At 40.2% G+C, this 18486-nt stretch overlaps 1 protein-coding gene across 5 annotated transcripts in view; it reads left to right on the plus strand.

Moving 5' to 3' along the window:
• The window catches only part of LOC126168825 (protein ARV1), a 45628-nt gene extending 41821 nt beyond the window's left edge, over positions 1-3807 (plus strand). For all 5 annotated transcript variants that reach the window (XM_049920594.1, XM_049920592.1, XM_049920593.1 and 2 more), the window contains exon 6: positions 3623-3807. In XM_049920594.1, coding sequence (XP_049776551.1) covers positions 3623-3741 — 119 coding nt within the window. In that variant the 3' untranslated portion in view covers positions 3742-3807. The remainder of the gene's footprint in view (positions 1-3622) is intronic.
• Positions 3808-18486: the final 14679 nt, after the last annotated feature.

Raw genomic sequence — 18486 nt, forward strand, 5'->3', positions numbered from 1 at the left:
CCAGCTGTTGTAGAAATTGCCATTCCACGTGAAATAGCTTGTGGTGAGACATGCATGGAAGAGCTTAGTGATGTCTTGTGGGGAAAATGGAATCGATGTGCTCCAGAGCGTCACTGAGTGGCACTTTCGCAAACAGAGAAACAATATCAAAGCTGACGAGGATGTCGTTTGGTGTAAGTTTTAGTTCCTTCAGCTTCTCGGTGAAATGTCCTAAGTCCTTTATTTATGTGTTGGTCTTCCCTACGTGTGGCTGGAGGCTTCTGTGTTGCACGGGATTCCCTGTATGTCCGCTGGCAGAGAAGAAGCCTTGATTAACCAATTCGTATTCCGTGTGATACGCTGTGTCGGATCTGCGCTTAGTTTTTGGTACGTCGTCGGATCTTTTGCTCATAATCTCTGTTCTTCATTACGATGGTCGCATTCCCCTTATCGGCAGGCAGTACCAATATACTCTTGTCATCGTTAAGATTCTTAATAGCTTGTACCTCTTCTTTCTTCAGATTACAAGCTGATGGTTTAGCTCGGCGCTGTATCCTGGCTGTTTCAGTGTGTATTTCCTCTGTCCTTTCATAAGGAAGGGTCCGAATGGCCGATTCGGTGTTAGCAGTGATGTCCTCCATAGGTATAGTTCTCGGGATGATAGCGAAATTCCCTCATTTTTGAAGAACAGGCACTTCCTCTTCGGTCAGTTGTCGTTCAGTGAGGTTGACCACTGTATGTGACATGTCGGGAATCGCCTTGTCAGTCTGCTTCCGGCACCTTTCAAACTTTTTCTTCTGTCGCTCAGTACAGCGTTAGTGTTTGTTCTGCATGCTCCTGTGAGTGATGCTGTCGATCTTTTCCCAGTCGTTTTGATGCCTTCTGCTACTTAGGTGATAGAATATGTCCAAACATTCCTGATCCGTTCTTGACAAGTCTCTCCGTGTTTCATGAGTTCGCTCATAAAGGAAAGCTTGTTCCATTCTGTCGTAGATACGATGTGCTTGGGCAGTGGTGAATATGTGCTTACATTTCAAGAACTTCGGTGTAGCATCTTCATCTCTGCACCGCGAAAGGAGGGTAAGAGAGGACATCAATCACTCTTTCTTCTTCTGTCGTTGGTCAAGGTGTCGGTACAATCTGCAAATCTCCTCCCCATAGAGGTGTAATACAAAATTGTTGAGGCTTTCGTGGCCACTTGTTGAGAAACTGCCTATTTGCTTCTGTCTTGGATTCTTCGGCCAACGCTCGTCTGATGATTTTACTGACATTTCGCCAGCACGAGTGGCTGGTATTGTCAAAGCTTCACTCTCCATTGCCGGTGGTGAATGACCGTCGCAGGTAGCAAGAGGTGAACTGCAGGAAATGATCTCAGAGAAGCCCTTGGATGTTGGCACGCCAGGTACATATAGCTCGGCTCCATTTCACCACTGGCAGTGGAGGGTGAAGCTTTGATAATGCCAGCCACTCGTGCTGGTGAAATATCAGTAAAATCATCAGATGAATATTGGCTGAAGAACCTGAGACAGAAGCAAATAGGCAGTTTGTCAACATCCTTCACAGGTTCACTAAAGGAATGCTATCAAGTTTTAATGTATGCAGTACGCCCTGGTCCAACATTCGGGGGCAAAAGCTTCACCACAATTTCTCCATCACATAATTCCTAAGTGCTGGGGTGAGATAGCACGTTATCAATCAAAAGGATTGCACAGGGAGACAAATTATTTTCCTTAGAAAACTGTCGAACAGAGGGAACAAACTGGCCTTGAAACCATTCTTTGAACAGCTTGCCATCCATCCATGTTTTTTTCTGGTTGTGATAATATACGGGCAGGGACTTCATGTTGCAGTTTTTAAAAGCTCTGGGCCTAGCAAATTTGCCAATCAGCATTAAAGGCAGCCTCTGATTACCAGCAGCACTGCTGCATGCTGATGAAGTTACACGATCTTTGCACATTTTAAAACCAGAAGCATGGTCTTCTGCTTTTGATGGCAGGCTTTTTGTTGGCAATGCCCTAAAATGAAGGCCAGTCTTGTCAGTGTTATAAATTTGTTGGGGAGAATACTTTCCCCCTCTCATCATTTTTTCAAACTTACCCAAGTATTCCTTCGCTGCATCACGGTCAGAAGAAAGCTTCTCTCCATTAATTGTTAGCTGACGGATTCCATGACATTTTTTTTAATCTGTCCAACCAACCCGTACTTGCACCAAAAGACTCATCACCATTCATTAACTTGTTCAGGTAAACAGCCTTCTCCTGAACCAGTGCTCCACTCAAAGGAGTTCCCCTTTCTCTTTCCTGCGTAAACCAAAGGAAAAGAGCTTCATCCACTTTATCATACTGGGACTGTTTCAAAGTCTGCCAAATTTAGAGTGTTTTTCCCAAAGACGTTGCACAGAACCATTCAAGCTTCACTCAGTTCTTCTGATCACAAATGGTTGCTTTACCAACACCCAGTTCCTTTGTCAGTTTAGATACATTGTCTCTCTGCTTCAAAGCATTCAGTTTTTCTTTGAGAGTTAATGTATGTTTCCGTTTACTCATGACAAAAATACGTACACCACTACACCTGAACAAATACAATACAACTGTTACGCATGCCAGCGATCGATAACTAACATAATAGAGTGTTTTGCAAGCCACTGCACTGACCTCAGACACTACAAAAGTCTCAATGGTGCACAGCAACAAGGGCAGGGAGTGAGAGTGAGCCATTGTTCCCACACTTGCTCCCATTTGTTAACGTGGTGTACCTACTTATCTGCTTGGTATACTTCATTCTAGAATCTCGTCACCATAATTCCGGCTAATCCAAACAAGGTCTGGTCCCAATTAGTTCGGAATAACAGGACTCTACTGTATTTGCTAATTAACTACTTTTGATTGTTTGATTATTTTTATGGTGTTCTTATTAAGTGATGAAGTATTAAAAATATGCCAGATATTGAGAAACATGTTAGCAATTTCATGTATACTGTATTACTGTTAATACCTTCACAACTAAAAAAGTTTAAGTTTGAATTAGATATTAAAGACTTCGCTTATGTGTATGAAGGAGATTTCTTCAGTTAAATAGCATCATTTTTAGCTTTAGACGTTTTAATTAGTAGTCAGTTTAAGGTTGTACATTACTCTTAGTTCTAGCATTTCGTTGTTCTTTGATGCAGATGGATTTATCTGTAGTCTGCAACACCACCTCTAATTGCAAATATGTATTCCTTATATATAGGATGTGTTGCATAAATAAATGCAAAATTATGCTCTAAAAGATTAAGAGGTGAATAATAATAGAAGGCAAATGATTTGAGCTTGTTCTAAGAAACTAAGAGAGAGGGCAGAGGACAAGTATGTTTATACATACATGGACTGCATTGGGAGAAATTCTAATTTTAAGCGCACAGGAAACATAGCTGTACAGTTTTATTTTTCACTGAATGTTAAGATTCTTTCTCACTCACTGGCAAGTGATTTCATACCTACAAAAAGTGCAAAATATTGTAACTTTATTTTTATAAAATGTTATATTTCATTATCTCTGAGTCTCCAAGTTGATTTGAGATTCATTGTATATGAAATTTATGTATGGTAGAAATAAACATTTTTATTCATTGTATTCAGGACATAATTTTATTTCTTTACAGTCATTTCCAAGACCTCAAAAACAGTGGCTGGTTTTGTGGTACTACTTGGATTTTTTACAAAAACAATCATAACAGAATCAGAAACACTGCATGTACAGCTTTACAAATATGCAATGTAAATCTGGGAAGGATGTGTTTTCAAGGAGTTAAGAGAAATAAAGAATAGATTGATGGTGTTGAATAAACTTGTAGGTCAGTTTTGTGTTGGCCCCTTCCATTCCCCTCTCCCCTTCCTACATTTGTATGTAACAGCTTTCATTTCATTTTCTGTAAATATTACTATAATAATAAAAATCAAACAATGGTGGTGTCAAGAGAGTTCATAAATTGCAAATTAAAGTATCTTGGGGGATGATACAGGCAAGTGGGATAGAGACAGGAACCCACAACAGAGAATTCAATGACTAGAACATTCTGGAAGACTGGAAACATTCACAATAAACAATTCCAGTTAGGTAATGTAAAAGTGAGACATTACAAGACTTTCATCAGTCCAGAAACGTTGGTCATGGATCAGGCAGGTGCATGAGAAAAAAAATCAAGAAATTGGATAGAAGAATAATCAGAAACATCCTAAGGCCTAATAAGACAGAGGTAGTTTACAGTGTGTGGAACAGACAAGAGACAGAACAGATATCTAACATAGTACATAATACGAAGAAAAATCAATTGAAATATGGGCATATTGAGAGATTGCCAGACACCAGACAAACTAGACACATCTCGGAGTACACAGAAAGCATTAAGAACATGAAAAGGATTACCTGAAGCTCGTTGATTTGACAAACAGATACACAAAGCAGACAAACCCACATGTATAATGAAATAATAGTAATCCTGTGTACACTAATGCTTACCGTGCTAGCATTTATGTTTCCATCAATAATGGAGACATGGGGAGGGTTTAGAAGACAGTTATCATATACTTGTTGCAAAAATAGTGTAAAATACTGTCAACTTTTGAAGATATTACTGGTTAAATGGATATAAACCATCTGTTAACTTTTTTTAATCAATCTTGCAAAATAAATAATTTTTATTGTGACTGGCCAGACAATTCAGACTCATTAATATACTCACTAATCTTCAGATGTAGTTCAATGTTCTCTAGGTCTTCCTGTAAGAGTGATATTAGGATGCACTAAATTTGTTCAGTTTAATTTGGGTCTAGATTCAAAATCTGTCTTTTCCTAGCATCATTACACCCCAGTGTTGTTTTCCAGTATTTACTCTGCTTAAATGGACATTAGATGCACCATTGTTGATTCTTGGGACAGTTGTCAACTGAGGTAGAGAAGTACTTTAGCTGGGAATCAGGTGTTACTTTTACAGTTTCATTGAAATTTGAGTGTTCAAATTATATCTGGATGTTGGTTACCCTGCAAGTACTAACACTTCTTTTTTCTGTACATAGTAACAATAATTTGTAAATTCAATGATAAATGCTCATTCACTTCATCTGTTTCTTAATCATCAATAATACTTTTAGTTAAGACATCTTGCTATACACCAAGAGCTACATGTAACCTTTAATAGTTTTTACTTTTTTTTATTTTTGAAATTCGTTAGTTCGTCAGCTGTTAGTGACTGGTTCGGGTCACAATTGCAAATGGACCACTCGTAAATTTTTAGCACATACCACTTTTTTTTTTTTTTTAAAGGGGGGGGGGCATGTTGCATATGTCTCACTAATCATTTCTTGGACCAATTTTCCTCAGAATACAATCGGAAGTTAGTATAACACGTACAAGCAAGCCATACTTGCACCAGTATTTAACATTATTCAGTGGGGGGAATAATTTGTCATTTTCGCCAGTACACAGACATGTGGGATCCATTATGACTCCTGTAATGTGGTATATTTACTGGAGCTCAAAAAACGTTGCTAGACAATATTTATTAACAGTTTCCAATATACATAGCTACTCACATAATATCACTTGCTTCACTCCTTCCTCCAAACATATGTTGTTGTTTTGTTGGTCTTGCCAACTTCATAACATTTAAATGTTCACTTTTGATTTCTATCACTGTGATCTCTACACTACTGCCCCGCCAGTAATGATTAATAATTAATACCTGCATCTTCATCTACATCTACATACATACTCTGCAAGCCACCGTACAGTGCGTAGTGGAGAGTATCCTGTACCACTACTTAGTCATCTCCTTCCCTGCTCAGCTCACAAATAGACAAAGGGAAAAATGACAATCTATATGCCTCTGTATGGGTCCTAACTTCTCGTAGCGTATCTCCTTGGTCCTTATGCAAAATGTATGTTGGCAGCAGTAGAATCGTTCTGTTTCAAATCCCGGTTCTCTAAATTTCCTCAATGATGTTTCTCAAAAAGAATATCACCTTGCCTCCAGGGATTCCTGTTTGAGTTCATAAAGTATCCCTGTAATACTTGTGTGTTGTTCCAACTTACCAGTAACAAATCTTGCAGCCAGCCTTTGAATTACTTTTGTTTTTCTTTAATCCGATCTGGTGCAGATTCCAAACACCCGGGCAGTACTAGAGAATATGTCGCACTAATCCTATACACGGTCTCCTTTAAAAGTGAACTACACTTTCCCAAAATACTCCCAATAAACCAAAGTTGACCATTCATTTCCCTACCACAACCCTCACATGCTCATTCCATTTCATATCATGTTGCAATGCTATACCCAGATATTTGTCATGACTGCATCAAGCAGGACATTGCTAATGCTGTACCTCAACATCATGGGTTTGATTTTCCTACTCATCCACATTAACGTACATTTTTCTACATTTAGAGCTAGCTGCCATTCATCACACCAGCTAGAAATATAAGAATTCAAAACAGTCTTGATTGTGAAGTTACTGTTGTGTTTCACTCTTTTAGAGCATCATCAGATTGTCCGTAAAAACAATAAACCAATCAATTAGAAACAAGTAGATGAAGGGGCATGGTCCTATATTATATGACTACACAGGTAAAATGAACTAAAACTAAAAGAAACTTATGCAAAAGTAACTGGATATGTAATCGATCCACTGTAAAAACCTATAAAATATAAAGTGGACCTAGCTAAAAGACGAGAAAACCACCAATATATCATAAAGAAGGTACAAGAAGGTGGTGGAAAAATTTCAGTCACCATCACTTTACCTTGAGTGCATCAGTTGCCTGTTCCATAGCAGTTCGAAATAGGGCCACACTTACAAAAGAAATGTTTTATGAGCCACACACAGCACAGTGTCAGCTTGGCGTGCACACAAATCTTACTGTTACAGATCAAGATGCAAGCACTGCATATAGTGCAGCAAGAGGTCCCAGGTGGCTTGCATGACCAGCGTAAGGCATATTTACGAAATACAAAAACTACATAAAACTAATAAATTAAGATGCATATATGCAAACCATACATTCATGTGACAAAAAAAGTACATTAAGGTACTCCTGTATGAAGAAAGAAAAATGATAAAATGAAAAATAGTGTTCAAATATGTCATTACAACTCTGTCATACAGAGTAAAATAGCTAAACTTTAAAGTGCATGCACAGCATATGCATACAGCATCAACAAACCCAAACATGAAGGTATCAGGATCAGGGGCAGTCGTAAGCGTTGCACACTAGAGACAAAGACCTATTTTTAGTCATTAAAATAAAAAGGTAATGTCACCTACAATGTGATACATTACTCCCATAACTTCCCTCACAACAAAATGAACAAGTTAGGAATAATGTTGTCGACATAAAATAAAAGGTACGATTGCAGCAACATTCTAAACAATGATAGCATTCTTGATTGCTGCAAGTCAGCTGATCATTCAGCAACTTGTCTTTATCAACATAGAAATGTTTAACAATTTCAGTCTCTTTGAGTAGATTCACCTTTTTAGTGTTCTGAGCAAGATGTAGTATTTTCAAGTTTTCTAGTATGGGAGACTGGTGCCCACTTGAGTTAAGATTCTCAGCGAATGTGGAATTCTGGTTAACCTGGCCTTTCTTAGTTAGTATGTGCTCGCTGAACCTGGTCTTATACATTGTCAGCCTGTCCAATATGACATTTCATAATCACTACACTAATTCATGAGTTTCCAAGATGGCGTCTATTGCGGTTGTGTGTAGTGATCAAGTGAACAAAAGTTACAGTTGTGCCTTAAAAACAGGTGTCTATGGGAATTGTAGTAGTGAAATCGTGAAGCTAAAAGAACAAATTTCAAGTTTACAAAAAACTGTGGACGTTTTAAGATATGACATTTCGCACTTAAGAAACGAAAATGCTGAGCAGCTGAAAGTCCCTCGCAACATGGCGCCAATTGTAAATAATCAGTCGAATTACTCGACAAACAAGAGTAAAATTTACGAAAATATGTGTTGCGTGTGTAAAAAGTACAACACTTTCAGTGACAGGATGTGCTTAGCTTGCACTAAAATATCAAAAGCTGTGGAAAGGAGACATGCAGAATCTAAGAAATTCCAGTGTGTAGCAACTACATCTAACAAACAAAATCAGTATATTACGCCTAAAACAATATCTAAAGCTGTGAAAAAAATTGCGAATGATTCCTCGTTATACATTACGACAAGGAACAGGTTTGATGTGCTACAAAAAGATAAAAATTGTGAACAACAAAGCACTGGGGTAAATAAAAACTTCATAGTTCAAGAAAACAGCATAAGTAGCAGGAAACATTCGTACAACAGACACAGCACTAACACAAAAAGTTCACCTAAACACAAAAAAAGAATAACAGTGTTTGCAGACAGCCATGGGCGATCAGTTGCAGCTAACTTAATGCATCAAAGTCATAATAATTTCGTAATCCAAGGAAATGTTATACCAGGTGCACCATTAACTTCTGTAACAACTTAAAAGATCTCACAATGAATGACACAGTTATAATCTGGGGTGGCACAAATGATGTCGCCAAAAACGAAGCAGACAAGGCATTAAATGCTATAACATCAGCATTAATTAAGCTTCAGCACACAAATGTAATCATAGTAGGGATTCCCCATAGATATGATCTTGAAAGCTGGTCTTGTGTGAACGATGAAACCAGGCGAACAAATAGGAAAATAGCCAAAATAGTGAAATCTTTCCAAAACACTGTTTGTAACAGTCCCTGAGAACAGAGACTGGTACACTTCTCATGGACTACATCTAAATGCTAATGGCAAGGAAGAAATGGCCAGAACTCTACTTGCAGCCATCTCTCCAAAAAATCAACTAAAGCCTGCAATATCACTTGAGTGGAAGGATCCAGATGGAACTGAGCAAATAATACCACAGCAAGAAAAAATTACAGTACCAGAAATCAACCACAATGTTGTCAAGAGGACAGTAACGAACAATGGAGTAGGAAGATCAGTTTGCAGGAACAGGATATTCAAAAGTCCAGAAACACATTGTGCTCCTAGAAGATCCTCAAGACCAATAAAATCCAGAGTTCAAAGTGACATGTTTTTGTGGGAAAGTAAAGCAACTAACAAATTCCCAGGACTGGGTAAAAACAACTGGCCAAGCCAGCTAGTTAAAACAACAGAAGCTGTTGCATCAACTGCAGACTCTTCAGCATCACTTACTCAAATGTGGTGGAGTATACAACTCCAGTTACTGCAACACCAGGCAGCTCGGCAACTCCTCGGACTGTACGGAGCAAGAAGGCACCTCAACAGCTACCTTGACAACTAGACAGACAGAAGCCAGGTTGGGTAGTAGATCGAGAAATGCAAGATCGCCAAAGAACAGGAACACTTTTAGTGCCTGGATCCAGAACTTATGTAAGTGAACCAACTCAGTGCATTTTAAAGGAAGATAATCAGAGTGAACAGTTAAAAATACCACTAAGGCTCATGCAACTAAACATACAGTACCTTAGAAATAAGCTTAATATATTACAGGTTTTTGTAAGTGAACAGTCACCTCATATAGTAGTGTTAACTGAGCATGGATTAAAATCTGATGAAATTATTTACTGTAAACTAGAGGGCTACTCCTTAGCAAATAGTTATTGTAGACAGCAACATAAGGGTGGTGGTGTGGCAGTTTGCATTAGTGAGAATCTCGAGTACAAGAAAATAAACTATCTAGACCAGTACAACAAAGAAGGCTTCATTGAAGTGACGCATTGAAGTCCACACCAAAGAGTGTAGAGAGGTTATGAGAAAACATAAAGTTATTGGGATTTACCATCCACCAAAGGCTGATGTAGTTAGCTTCATAGACATATTTAGTAGAGTAGTGGGACGTTGTGGTCCCAGTGACCTAACTATACTTGGTGATCTGAATATTGAGGCAAAATCTTCCAGTTTGTGTAATATGAGGTTAATAGATACTCTTAACTCATATATCTCATAAATGTAGTAAATAAATACTAACAAAGAGATAGAGGGGCTGGCCAGTACTTACCTCAGCTCAGTACAGCCGATAGATACACAAAAAACAGAACCGAAAATTTACGTTCCTAGCTTTCAGAACAAATGTTCCTTCATCATGGAGGAGAGAGGGGAAAGAAAGGGAAGAAGGAAAGTAGATTCAGTTACTCACAACCCAGGTTATGAAGCAACAGGGAAAGGAAAATAGGGAGGGTAGCACGGATGGAGGCATGGTTGTCAGAGGGAAGCCAAAGATATTCTACTGTAAGTACTGTGCCAGCTTCAAACCAAAGAGGATGCATACAGAAGTAAATAGGTATATAGTATAAAGATAAACACAACTATGTAGGATGAAAAGATGCGTGAATGGCTAAAGAGGAAAGGGAAAGAGGAGAAGACTGAAGAGTAAATGGGAGTGAGGTTGTTTAACATAGGTTCAGTCCAGGGGATGGCAGGATGAAAGGATGTGTTGGAGTGCAAGTTCCCATCTCCGCAGTTCAGAGGGACTGGTGTTGGGTGGGAGAAGCCAAATGTCACATACAGTGTAGCAGGTTCCTAGGTCCCTAGAATTATGCTGGAGGGCATGCTCCGCTACTGGGTATTGGGCATCTCCTAGGTGGACAGTTCGTCTGTGTCCGTTCATGCGCTCAGCCAGTTTAGTTGTTGTCATACCGATGTAAAAGGCTGTGCAGTGCAGGCACGTCAGTTGATAAATGACATGTGACCCTGCCTTGAATTGTGTATGTTTTACCAGTAGCGGGGCTGGAGTAGGTGCTTGTGGGGGGATGCATGGGGCAGGTTTTGCAGCGGGGTTGGTTACAGGGGTAGGAACTGCTGGGTAGAGAAGGTAGTCTGGGAATATTGTAGGGTTTAACAAGGATGTTACGGAGGTTAGGGGGGCGACGAAAGGCAAGTCTGGGTAGTGTGGGGAGAATTTTGTCAAGGGATGATCTCATTTCAGGAGTTGACTTGAGAAAGTCATATCCCTGGCGGAGTAATTTGTTGATGTTTTCGAGGCCAGGATAATATTGGGTGACAAGGGGGATGCTTCTGTGTGGTCTGGGGGTAGGAACATTGTTGTTGGACAGGGAGGAATGTATTGCTCGGGAGATCTGTTTGTGGACAAGGTCTGCAGGATAGTTGCGGGAGAGGAAAGCACTGGTCAGGTTATTGGTGTAATTGTTGAGGGATTTGTCATTGGAGCAGATACGTTTGCCATGAATCCCTAGGCTGTAGGGAAGGGAGCGTTTGATGTGGAATGGATGGCAGCTATCAAAGTGAAGGTACTGTTGTTTGTTTGTGGGTTTGATATGGACAGAGGTGTGGATGTGAGCTTCAACAAGATGAAGGTCAACATCCAGGAAGGTGGCTTGGGTTTTGGAGAAGGACCAGGTGAAATTCAGATTCGAAAAGGAGTTGAGGTTATGGAGGAAATTAAGGAGTGTTTCTTCACCATGAGTCCAGACCACAAAGATGTCATCTATAAACCTATACCAGGCCAGGGGAAGCAGCTGTTGGGTCTTCAGGAAAGCCTCCTCCATGCGGCCCATGAAGAGGTTGGCATAGGACGGAGCCATCCTGGTTCCCATGGCCGTTCCCCTGATTTGTTTGTAGGTCTGGCCTTCAAAAGTGAAGTAATTATGGGTGAGGACGAAGTTTGTAAGTGTGATAAGGAACGAGGTTTTTGGAAGATCTTCGGGTGGGCATTGGGAGAGGTAGTGCTCAAGGGCAGAGAGACCATGGGTATGTGGGATGTTTGTGTAAAGGGATGTAGCATCTATGGTGACAAGAAAGGTTTCAGGTGGGAGAGGAGTGGGAATGGATTTGAGGTGTTCTAGGAAATGGTTTGTGTCTTTGATGTAGGATGGAAGTCTGCGGGTGATAGGTTGGAGGTGCTGCTCTACCAGAGCATCTATATGTGTGGATGGATATGTGTGTGTGTGCGAGTGTATACCCGTCCTTTTTTCCCCCTAAGGTAAGTCTTTCCACTCCCGGGACTGGAATGACTCCTTACCCTCTCCCTTAAAACCCACATCCTTTCGTCTTTCCCTCTCCTTCCCTCTTTCCTGATGAGGCAACAGTTTGTTGCGAAAGCTTGAATTTTGTGTGTATGTTTGTGTTCGTTTGTGTGTCTGTCGACCTGCCAGCACTTTCATTTGGTAAGTCACATCATCTTTGTTTTTAGGTATATTTTTCCCACGTGGAATGTTTCCTTCTTTCCTTCTATTATAACCATATATATATATGGGTTGGTTACAGGGGTAGGAACCGCTGGGTAGAGAAGGTAGTCTGGGAATATTGTAGGGTTTAACAAGGATGTTACTGAGGTTAGGGGGGCGACGAAAGGCAAGTCTGGGTGGTGTGGGGAGAATTTTGTCAAGGGATGATCTCATTTCAGGAGTTGACTTGAGAAAGTCATATCCCTGGCGGAGTAATTTGTTGATGTTTTCGAGGCCAGGATAATATTGGGTGACAAGGGGGATGCTTCTGTGTGGTCTGGGGGTAGGAACATTGTTGTATATATATATATATATATATATATATATATATATATATATATATATATATATATATATATATATATTTACAAATGTCTGCTTGTGTCTGTGTATGTGTGGATGGATATGTGTGTGTGTGCGAGTGTAAACCTGTCCTTTTTTCCCCCTAAGGTAAGTCTTTCCGCTCCCGGGATTGGAATGACTCCTTACCCTCTCCCTTAAAACCCAATCCTTTTGTCTTTCCTTCTCCTTCCCTCTTTCCTGACGAGGCAACCGTTGGTTGCGAAAGCTAGAGTTTTGTGTGTATGTTTGTGTTTATTTGTGTGTCTATCGACCTGCCAGCGCTTTTGTTGGGTAAGTCTCATCATCTTTCTTTTTAAATATATTTTTCCCACGTGGAATGTTTCCCTCTATTATATTCATATATATATATATATATATATATATATATATATATATATATATATATATATATATATATACTTAAAAACAAAGATGATGTGACTTACCAAATGAAAGTGCTGGCAGGTCGACAGACACACAAACGAACACAAACATACACACAAAATTCAAGCTTTCGCAACAAACTGTTGCCTCATCAGGAAAGAGGGAAGGAGAGGGAAAGACGAAAGGATGTGGGTTTTAAGGGAGAGGGTAAGGAGTCATTCCAGTCCTGGGAGCGGAAAGACTTACCTTAGGGGGAAAAAAGGACGGGTATACACTCGCACGCACACACATACCCCCTAAGGTAAGTCTTCCCGCTCCCGGGACTGGAATGACTCCTTACTCTCTCCCTTAAAACCCACATCCTTTTGTCTTTCCCTCTCCTTCCCTCTTTCCTGATGAGTCAACAGTTTGTTGTGAAAGCTTGAATTTTGTGTGTATGTTTGTGTTCGTTTGTGTGTCTGTCGACCTGCCAGCACCTTCATTTGGTGAGTCACATCATCTATGTTTTAAAACAATGCTATGGTGTTTGCAAAAGACATCAGTTGGTGTCTCCATGCAAAAAAATACAATAAATAAATAAAAAATAAATAAACATGACCCTGCATACTTATATTTATGGGGATGTTTATTGTGAATGCAATTATGCTGAAGGTTATGACAAGTAGCGAAAATAACACACAAATCCTGGTTTGTAAATAGCTGAGTGAAATCGTAAGAGCTTTCCTATGAACTGTATCTTCACAAATCTAGACCTCAAAAACAATGAGATGGGGAGACCTCTGTGCTCAGCAGCTACTGATGTTTATTCTTTACATACCCTATTTACTCGAATCTAAGCCGCACTTTTTTCCGGTTTTCGTAATCCAAAAAACCGCCTGTAAGTGCAAAGTAAGCGGAAGTTCTGAAAAATGTTGGTAGGTGCCGCCACAACTATATGTAACGCTGCACGGGCATGCTTTGCAGGCACAAAGATATACTGGCGCCAAAACCTCCGCGTCAGTAAATTCTCCGCTCCGAGTTTCGACCACTGCATTTTATACATTATCCAACTAAGTAAATACAAATTCCGTATTGTTCATCTTCGAATGTAGCAGCATTTCAATGTACTACGAAAATCCAACTGGTGACTGTTTGGGATGTTTGTCAATATGGCCAACTCTACGTTCTGAATTTTTTCCTACCTGTGAGAAGAGATGGTTGCTAATAGGAACTTCTATGAATTGTGAATCACATGCAGTATTCTCTTCACCATAAGAATAATACGAATATAAACATTTTGCCATGTATTCTTTCGTGTTTGCTGCTATCTCATTTAAATCCTGTCTGCCTAATAAACTACGAAACTAGGGTGAGACAGCAGCAAACGTGGAAGAATATACATATCATGTCACGTTTATATTCGTATTATTCTTATGCCTAATAGTGATACAGTTAGAAATGAAGCACTAGATTTTTAAATCTAAGATGACTCTAATTTCTGTGCAGAATGTAATGTACGAAAGAGGCGCCTGCAAAGATTTTCAAACCGAGAAAAATTTTCGCTTAACTCTCATTCAGAACGTCTTCTATCACAAGCAGTCTATTATTTGGTTCTTGTTGGTGATTATCAAAGAAAGCAGCAGTGTAAGTAACAACAAATAGTTTCTTGCCATTGTTTTGCTAATGAGACGATTCCTCTCTTTTTTTATTGTAAGCGGCGGTAGCGCGCACAAAAGCAAGCCATGCCGCGAGCGGGGACAGGCCGTAAACACGCATTATCAGAATGTGACAAACAATTCATGACACAGTACAGTAATGCATTTTCAGCTTATAGTGACATAAACACCTATAACGAAGAGATCGGCACTTAACCAGATCAAAGCAAAATAAACAATCAATTCAAACCAGACGAAGCACGTGAAAAAGGAAAGGTACCCGTATAAATATGGACGGAGCGCGTGGCGCATAGCAGTGGCTACCTGGTAAAGCTTAATTGCTAAGCTTACGACTCGAACCTACTGTAGCTGTATCGTCATTCATTCCACCTAAATTGTGTCTCATATTACAATGGACCAACTTTGTTTCGATTTGGTGGTGCGGCCTAAAATTTTTCTCTCCCCTTGAATTTAGAGTCTCAAATTTCAGGTGCGGCTTAGATTCGGGAAATTTTTTTTTCTTTGATTTCGAGTCTCATTTTTCAGGTGCGGCTTAGATTCGAGGAAATACGGTAGGTTATTAACAGGACTGTGTGCATTGTTTAGGGCACTGCATCTCAAATTCACTAATTACTTTTCTATGGAGGTCTGTGTGAATGATCCAGGGTTTCCACAGGTTCTGGAGATCAGGGAATATTGGGATTTCAGACACATCAGGGAAATGAGGGAAATATCAGGGAAATTTGAAAAAACACTGGAAAAATGTCATTTTTGTCTCAGTAGATGAAATGGGTTGTTTGCTGAGATGTCATGCATCATTGCTGGCTGGATGCAACTAAGTTCGTCTGTCGTTTCCCTACTACCTCATTCTTACTGCTTCTGTCCTTCTTACCACTCCCCTCACTTTGCAGTCAGCACTGCCACCACTTCTTGCCACTAGCCTAGCAGCTGCCGATGAGTTTGTTTGGATCTGATTCTCATGTGTGCGTAAGTTGTCTCTCAGTGATTGTGTGAATGTGTATATGCTCTCATTTTCTGACAAAAGCTATGGTGGAAAATTTAATTGCGAGTGAGATTGTCTTCCTGTCTACAGCTCAGAAATCATCTTTATGGTGTTGGTGAGTTGCTACCTGTCCTCCTTAGTGTTTGAACAAGTAATCTGTTGCATGGATTGATCACCATGGTATCACTTTATCAACATGCTATCTGTTGCTCATGAATAGCTGGCCAGGTGAGTGGATTTCCATGAGAGGCCAAAATCAAAGGTCATTTCTGCGGATATCTGTAATGGATCGAGCCTGCCAATCTGAAGTCGTTCAGTTCCCACTAATGTGCAGGCCCTGCTCGTCGGATCTAGTCTCACCAATCTGCCTGTGGGCCAGGTCTGTTTGTGTGTGGTGTAATGCAGCGGATTTTCATGTTTTATTCATGGACCCAGGACTGCAGTGCTCCTCAGCAGGCCAGAGACCATGGGTGATTGAGTTCAGGAATTGCGACTATCTCACTGCGAGCACATTGTGCAGTGCGGTGTTTTGTAGACTTTTATTTGTTCTAGTGCATTTTGGCACTTCAAAAGTAGTTATATGTTAGAAAGTATTGACGATAAGAAGAAGAAAATTGTGGCAGTCACTGGCGGTTTGTATGATACGTACTTGTATATTTCTCAAAAGTAAAGTCACAGAATAGCTGCAAAATAAGACATACTGCAGAGGGTAATAACCATCAATAACAAACACAGTAGAACCAACATTTTATTGGTGGTCACCTATGATGTTAGTTTAAACAATTGTTCCTCACCTTATACACTTCTCTCAAGACGCCTACTTTTTTCTGAGATTATTTGTGAAATCAGTGTAGGTATTTTAAATCCATCTTGTGACTCCAAGGAAATGCATATTTTTGTTGCCAAATGTGTTTCATTTTATTAAAATAAAATAACATCAGTGGTCTTAATGAAACACACATACTATTTGGCTTGCTTTCTCCAGTTCATTACAAAAGATGTATGTTAATACTTAAGATTTTTGCTCACATCAAGAAATGCCATCTGCTTGCAAGTAGTTTTTTTTCCCTCATTTGCACTATTTCTTCTTGTACTACAGCTGCAAAGGCAGATTGTCAGCTTACATCTTAATTTACCCCTGATATCTCAAAATTTGTCAGGAAAAAGTGCTAAAACTTGTCTGGAAATTGGGGAATTTCACTTGTGGAAACTTACAGCAACTCTGATCTTGTTAATATGGTGCAGCATAGATTTGAAAAAACTTAACTTGTACTGATGATGGTGGCAGGAGGAAACGTGGATTATTGAATTACCAGTTGTGGGTTTACTATAGATGTGAAACTGAACAGTACCACCAACAAGCTGAAGTTGCTAGACAAAATATTTAAGCATCTTATTATGGTCTTTCGCTTCACGAGCGAATACCATCTTTTTGTGTAAGGGATTAAAATGTGTCAGCTAGCAATGTGCACTAATAGAGCTGTTGAAGAGAGTAATATCACCTACATATCTGCAATAAAATAGCACCCATTGAGACATAAGGTTTTTATCAGCATAGTGTATTCAGTTTCGGAATGTAGCCATAAAGTAACAAACGAGTTAGATTCACTAATTAAAACAGAAATTAATTTCAACCAAAATTTGGAATACCTAATTCATTTGCATTAATAAAAACTGAAAAACTTACCCATTCCACCTAGTACAAAACCAGTCTCATTTAGTGTTAACAGAAATCACACAATGGTAAACCCAGGATGGAATGTAACAATAATATGAAAAGGATAGTTGCTACTCACCATATACTGGAGATGCTGAGTCACAGATACACACAACAAAAAGATTGTCAGAAAGTGAGCTTTCGGCCAACATGGCCTTTGTAGGAAGCACACACATGCACACAGTCTCTGGCCGCTGAGGCCACACTGCGAACAGTTGTGCATGATATGGGAGGGGGAGGGGACTGTAAAGTGCTGCTTGTGGCAGCATACAGGGACGAGGTGGAGAGAGTTTAGTGCAGTCAGGTCAGAGGGAGGGCAGGGAGAGGGGGGGGGGGGGAGTGGAAAAGGAGAGAAGTAAAAAAAAATGTTGGATTGTTGGTGCATTGGTGGAATAGAGGGCTGTGTAGAGCTGGAAAGGGAAAATGGAAGGGGCTAGATGGGAGACAATGAATAATGAAGGTTGAGGCCAGGAGAGTTATGGAAATATAGGATATATTGCAGGGAGATTTTCCACCTTCACAGTTCAGAACAGCTGGTGTTGGGAAGGATCCAGACGGCACTGGCTGTTAAGCAGTCACTGACAAGAACATCTTGTTGGGTGGTGTGCTCAGTAACGGGGTGGTCCAGCTGCTTCTTGGCCACAGTTCATTGGTGGCCATTCAGCAGACAGACAGCTTTTTGGTTGTCCTGCCCATGTAGAATGCAGAACAGTGGTTGCAGCTCAGCTTGTAGATCAAATGACTGGTTTCACAGGTAGCCCTGCCTTTGATGGGCTAGGTGATGCTAGTGACTGGACTAGAGTAGGTGGTAGTGGGAGGATCTATAGGACAGATCTTGCATCTAGTTCTGTTATAGGGATATAAGCCTTGAGGCCAAAGGTTGGGAGCAGAAGTTTTGTAGGGATGGATGAGGATACTGTGTAGGTTCAGAGGGTGATGGAATACCACTGTGGGAGGGGTTGGAAGGGTAGTGGGTAGGACATTGTTTATTTCAGGGCACAGCGAGAAGTAGTTGAAACCCTGACTGAGAGAGTCCTAGGTTGTACTGAGTCACGGGGGGAATGCTCCTCTGTGCCTGGATGGTTGGACTTTGGGAGTTGGTGGGTGACTGAGAGATAAGGCATAGATGATCCAATTTTGTACAAGGTTGGGAGGGTAAATACTGTCTGTGGAGGCCTCAGTGAGATCCTTGGTATATTTCAGGAGGGA

The sequence above is a fragment of the Schistocerca cancellata genome, chromosome 1, assembly GCF_023864275.1.
Source record: "Schistocerca cancellata isolate TAMUIC-IGC-003103 chromosome 1, iqSchCanc2.1, whole genome shotgun sequence".
NCBI lineage: Eukaryota > Metazoa > Arthropoda > Insecta > Orthoptera > Acrididae > Schistocerca > Schistocerca cancellata.